General features: G+C 46.2%; 1 protein-coding gene across 6 annotated transcripts; it reads right to left on the bottom strand.

Moving 5' to 3' along the window:
- Positions 1-1,008: 1,008 nt before the first annotated feature.
- LOC123128284 (uncharacterized) lies at positions 1,009-3,506 on the bottom strand. 6 transcript variants are annotated; one of them, XM_044548284.1, is made up of 10 exons: positions 3,258-3,506; positions 2,935-2,981; positions 2,396-2,685; positions 2,265-2,286; positions 2,122-2,178; positions 1,937-2,018; positions 1,768-1,863; positions 1,539-1,663; positions 1,443-1,461; positions 1,009-1,328 (listed from the first exon to the last, which is right to left on the bottom strand). In XM_044548284.1, the coding sequence occupies exons 1-10, from the start codon at positions 3,457-3,459 to the stop codon at positions 1,123-1,125; spliced, it is 1,146 nt and encodes a 381-aa protein (XP_044404219.1). In that variant the 5' UTR covers positions 3,460-3,506; the 3' UTR covers positions 1,009-1,122. The 6 variants fall into 6 exon arrangements, with proteins under 6 accessions (XP_044404219.1, XP_044404277.1, XP_044404479.1 ...); XM_044548342.1 differs by lacking the exon at positions 2,935-2,981 and having other exon boundaries at positions 2,396-2,678; XM_044548544.1 differs by lacking the exon at positions 2,935-2,981 and having other exon boundaries at positions 2,396-2,573; positions 3,258-3,468.
- Between the last annotated feature and the right edge of the window lie 2,123 nt (positions 3,507-5,629).

Below are 5,629 nucleotides of genomic sequence, written 5' to 3'. Positions count from 1 at the left end.
AAACGGATGCAACTTTCGTCCGTCTGCAGTTGTAGATATTTTTCCCACCCCACAGCTTGAGCGGTTGGTGAAAAAAAAAGCTGACCGAGTAAACGTGGTGGGCCAAGGCCAGCGTGATGGGCCAAGGAAAAAAAACAACGTGGATCGGGAGGTGCGGGAGCGCTGGATCGCTACCCGATCAAGCGGCGTGCGCGGGACCGGCCGAAACGCTCGGCCGGTGCACCGTCTGGGAACATTTCCCTTTCTGTAACTGTATATATACGCCCTCAGATGGCTAATGCAAAGTGTGTTGAACCTCATTCCTGCTTTCAGTTCAAAACAACACTGTGTGTGTAAAGCATGAGGAAGGGGATACAATATTGTTCTCGCATGATAATTGGACTGATGGGGCACTTGCTCATAAATTTCCTGAATTGCACTCTTTTGCCAAAGATGTTATGGTGCCTCTTTCATTGGTCAAGGCCTCTGTTGACCTTTCTGAACTCTTCCATGGGCCATTTTCAGTTCAAGCATATGATCAGTTCATTGAGCTTCAAAACCTTTTGCCACAGGGCTCCCAGCTGGATGGAAAGGACATCTGGATTTGCAGTGATCAGCCTAACAAATACTCCTCCACCAAAATGTATACAAACGTTACGGGAAACTTTAAAGGCCATGTGATTTTCAAAAAAAAAAACTCAAAGAATGAAAGTAGACTCAAACGTAAGATCTTTTTCTGGTTGGCTCTCCACGACAGAACAAACACCAAAGCTCTGCTCAAGAGGAAAGACTTCTATATGAATAATTATAATTGCAGCCTTTGTTAACAAAGCACTGAGGAAACTCTTTTGCATCTCTCCTGGGACTTTGAGTTTGCTTTATCATGCTGGGATTTTCTTCTCCGTGACAGAAGAAGAGGTCTCTCCTTTTATGACGAGGCTGTTCTGGTTCTGTAGTAAATTCCCTACGTAGATTGCTATTGATATATTTGGATGCAAAAAAATATGACAAAATTCTAAGCTGACCCCAAGCCTCAAAATTCGCCTACTATAACAGGAGGACAGTTTACACACTCATAAATCAAGTCATAATGCCTCTCAAAAAAAAATCAAGTCACAATGGCATACAAACAGGAACATAATATCAGCTACTTGATCTCCATCCATTTCCCACTCGCAACGGCAGCCCAAGATCCCACAGAACTACCTGTTGGACGCTGGCTGCGGCGCATACCCGACCTGAGGCGGCATCGGCTGATCGATGCGCGACATCTGCTGCATCGGAGGGACCGTCATCGCAGCCCCGCCCAGCTTGCCGTCCCTCTTGTCCATCTCCACCTTGTGCTGCGTCTGGAAAATTCCATTAGATCGATCGCCGTGTCAGCGTCGGCTCAAGTGTTCAATGTCATCAAGGAATAAGAAAACTTCAGTTGTTTGAGCGAAGCAAAGCTCGCGTGCCATTACCTGCATACAGGAGCAAACCCTGCACAAACAAATTCATGCAGTTCAGAAAGAATGTTTCTTCAAATGGCCTGGGGAAGAAGTCAGAGAGTGCCTTACGTCCAGTAGACCGTGTCGGAGACGCAGGAGATCGCCTGCGAAGCCTCGGAGAGCTCCTGGTTGCCGACGATGCAGGCGACCAGGGAGCAGATGCAGGCCAGCTGCTGGAGGCAGAACATGGAGCTCTGCACGCACGCAGTGACCAAAACGGGTTCAGAGGTAAGTTATAATCACCTGCAAAGTTGTGAAACGAAGATAGCAGCGGGAATGAGGTGATGGTGGTAAGTACGATGATGCAGTTGTCGCACTGGGTCGTCTGGATGTTGAACTCGTCCTGCAGCAGGAACCTGGTCGAAGCAACCGAGCTGCCGAAGCAGAGGAACGCCTGGAAATCCGGTTGATCAGAGCTGAAAATCAAGAGGCCAAGAGGTAGAAGAACGCATGTGTCACGCACGCACCTCTGTTGCGAGGCATAGTTCTGGGCATTTGCTCTCGCCGCACCTGCCGCTGCATGGCATGTACCCGGCGCAGCACACATATCTGGAACGCCGACAGAGACGCATGGATTAGCGAGACTGAAGAACAGAGAACTGCACCAGTACAAATCAAAGGAAATACTAGAAGAATCAAATTTAAGCCTCACCTCGACATGTCGTGGTAGAGAGCACGCCTGCGGAGCATGTAGGAGACGCATGGGCCGCTGGATAACATCAGAACACAAAACAGATACACATTTGTTAGAATTCATCAGCTGGGATCCAGAGGATCGGAACAGTGCCCACTCACCACCACAGCGACAGACAGCAGTCTGCATCAAAAGGAAGAACAAAAAGACACAAAAAGTAAGTCAGGTCCTGGCATATCTTAAGAAATCAAAACAGCTACTGCTTCATAAGTTGGAAGAATAGGATACGCACATGGGAAATCCGCCTGGATGGCGTTGGTGAGGTCGGTATGCCAGACGTTGCGGTAGCTCCGCCGGAGCAGCGCCTTGTCCATGTACTCCTGCGACGCCGCCATCTCGCCGCCGCGCGCACTCGGTTGCTCTGGCTCTCGCGGTCCCACGCGATCGTCTTGGCGGCGACTGCGAGGGAGCTGTGGCTAACTTAGGTAGCAATGGCGAATTGGCGATGGCTGGTCGCTTAAGGTAGGCGCGCTTTGGTGCCAGTCCCGGTCGGCAGTGGCGGAGCCAGAATTTTTCTGGAGCCTGGGCAAGCTTTAGCCTAAGTGTCTAATGTCGAAATAAAAATTTGATGTTCTGATAGATACAACATGTAAAATAATCCCAAACTTCAAAACCACAAATCGACACTAATAACGAAAAAACAAAGCCATAAAATGTAGTTTTATAGTGGACTAATATGTAACATATCGATGTTCAATTTCATAGACAAAATAAATTTGAGACTTGACAATAAAAGTCATAAAACCAGGCTATGCATGGAATCAAACTCACCTTGTTCCAAGCAAAAATATAGCTATCCAAATTACCATCCAAATGTCCTAAAAAATACTACAAGATGAGAAAACAGATTCGGAATTCACATAAATTGATCGTTGTAATTTGTGGATATATTCAAAATAGAGAGCTTGTACGAATAAATGGAACATAGAATAGTGTGTTACAAAAAACCACGAGGCAGATTCAATTTGTGATACTCTGTTGCGATAAATGTTCGAATAATATTATAATCATGATCTAACTTGGATAAATTTCAATGGCCTGACCTTGAAATCTACGCCCTAGATGTGGATAGGCACATCAGTTAGCAATCTTACCCAATCTGATTATGAAGGAGGGAACGAGTAGGCAAGGTTGCAAGCCGTTCCTGCCTTCCCCGGGACAGATCTGCTCATCCTGCCGCCGGCCGCTCGCCGAGGCCAAGGCCAGCCTCCGAACGCCGCCGCTAGGCGCGCTATTTCCATGCGGTAGGCAGCCGAACAGCGCAGGAGGAGGCGAGCGATTAGCGAACAGAAACATCGATTAACAAACAACCGAGCGTGCGTGTGCGTATCAGCCTAGGGATTAAGCCGAACCTGGCTTGCTAGGCCTAGCTCTTACAAAGCCCATTACCAACGGAAGCCGGCCCAACACAATTCTGCCCGGGAAATCACGGTGCGTGCGTCAATTTTTCCAGCTGTCGCACGACATCGTACGCGTAGGCATAGGCATCGAGCCCGGGCAAGTGCCCAGGGTGGCCGGGCGCTGGCTCCGCCCCTGCCGGTCGGCCGCCGGAAGAATGGTCGACGGTCAATGCCAGAGTCGTCGCCTGGAAAGTGAGAAGATGGTGCACGTTGGAAGCTTCCATTGCATGCGATCAAGCAGTGATCAGACCGAGGCGAAGGATGACCGGCTCGTGAAGTCTCTGCAGCAAGAGTCCGCACGATGGGTCCAGCAGGCAGTTCGTGACTTGAGAGCGTCCTTGCCGGCCGCGCGGGACACGCCAAGCTTTCTGAGCAGCAGAAGGGCGATGAGCTTTTTGTTTCCTCTTTCTTGATCTACGCAGGGGGATTCACACCTACCAGAAATAAATCGGTGGTACTTAACCCCGAAGAAAGTTTGGAGAGGCTTCGCAGTTTGCAGATCAGGTTGATCTTTTCTTCTTCTTTGAGGAAACGGATCAAAGTAGCTTGTTTTGGGACCTGGATTTTTCCTAACACATTTTGCGCGCAACTCATATCTCTTCCACACATCTAGCATGCACGTCAAATCAGCATGCAGTCAGGTCCCACAAAGATTCGTTGTATTCTAGCGTACATCAGTTTTCTTGTGACATTCTCTCTCCCGTATTGCAGATACCAGACTGGCCCACACAGACTGGCCCACACAGACAGGCACAAGGAATCGGAGTGGTGTGGGTTGGGTCTAGTACTGCACAATTCTAATTTTAAACTACATCTGCGCGAGAGACAGAAGGGCTTTTAAGGCTAATTGACCGTTAAATTAAATGCGTAATGAACGATAATCATGTGTTCAACTAAATGTGACAAATGATTATAGAAAAAATACCGAAATTATTGTCAGAAAAAACTAATGAAATTAACTACTGGATAATACTCCCTCCGTCCGGAAATACTTGTCATTGAAATGGATGTATCTAGATGTATTTTAGTTCTAGATACATCCATTTTCATCCATTTTGATGACAAGTATTTTCGGACGGAGGGAGTACCAAAGAATTTTTTAGATGAGTGTAGAGAACTCTATTGGAAATCCCACGGAACTTTACAAAATACAAAGTAACTATTACAGAATCTGGTGGTTTTCTCAAAAGTTCTTCTGATTTTTATTGAAAAGTTCATTAGTTTTTCAACTGAACTTTATGTTAACCATCCAAGAACTTGATTGAGACAATCCAAAGGACTTTATAAAATTAACGAGATAAGTTCTTCATATCTTAGAAAGTCCTTTGAGTTTCTTTTGTAAAGTTCAGTACAAATATTCTATTTGATTCATTTATTATTAAGTCCTTTGGATTTTTTTTGATAAAGTTCTTCTGAAAATATTCATGTATTGTTAGAAAAATTCCCAAACTAGGTTAGTATGTTTCGTGTACAAAACCAAGGCAATAATAATTACAGTAACCAAACAGTTCAGAGATAGCAGTAGATCCTCGTTTCTTCCATTAAATTCAGGTAAGAATTATAAGATACACATTCAGATCAATAAAAAAAATTCCTGAGTCTGGAGACTGGAGAGGGGCAAAACGAGTGCAGTCAATTGCTGAAAACTGCAATGGAGGAAACAAAATAAGATCAATCCATATTCCTAAGTGTGCTGGAAGAAAAATACATCGGATAGAAGCTACTATCACACACGAAACCAGATGTATCTTGAAAGATTGATAAAAGAATAAAAATCTTGCTTAAGAAAAAACAAGGAGAGGAATCTCTGCTACCTATACTCTTTGAAGAAGACAAACGGGGAAGATGAGGAGGAGCTCTTGACTCCTCACTGGACTCTAGATCTGGCCACCACCGAGCTGTTCCAGTGGTGGTGGTGGTGATGCTCGTTGTTCGTGGACGCCCAGCATCCTTTCACCATCCCCACCATGGCGATGAGGCAGCCACGCTGCTCCATCTTTCCTCGATGGCGGATCTGGCGACAGAGGCAGCAGGGCATGGGCGGAGAAGAATTGCCTGCCGGTGAA

Source organism: Triticum aestivum, chromosome 1A (genome assembly GCF_018294505.1).
Source record: "Triticum aestivum cultivar Chinese Spring chromosome 1A, IWGSC CS RefSeq v2.1, whole genome shotgun sequence".
In the NCBI taxonomy this organism is placed as follows: Eukaryota; Viridiplantae; Streptophyta; class Magnoliopsida; order Poales; family Poaceae; genus Triticum; species Triticum aestivum.
The sequence above is the reverse complement of the archived record's forward strand: the minus strand, read 5'-3'. Positions and strand labels throughout refer to the sequence as shown.

Excerpts from the sequence above, each read along its gene's own strand:
- LOC123128284 (XM_044548284.1), bottom strand. The coding sequence starts at position 3,459 with ATGTTTCTGTTCGCTAATCGCTCGCCTCCTCCTGCGCTGTTCGGCTGC. Across the intron at positions 2,287-2,395 it reads CATCCAGGCGGATTTCCCAT|ACTGCTGTCTGTCGCTGTGG; the intron begins GTGCGTATCCTA and ends CTTTTGATGCAG. Across the intron at positions 2,179-2,264 it reads TGCTGTCTGTCGCTGTGGTG|CGGCCCATGCGTCTCCTACA; the intron begins GTGAGTGGGCAC and ends GATGTTATCCAG.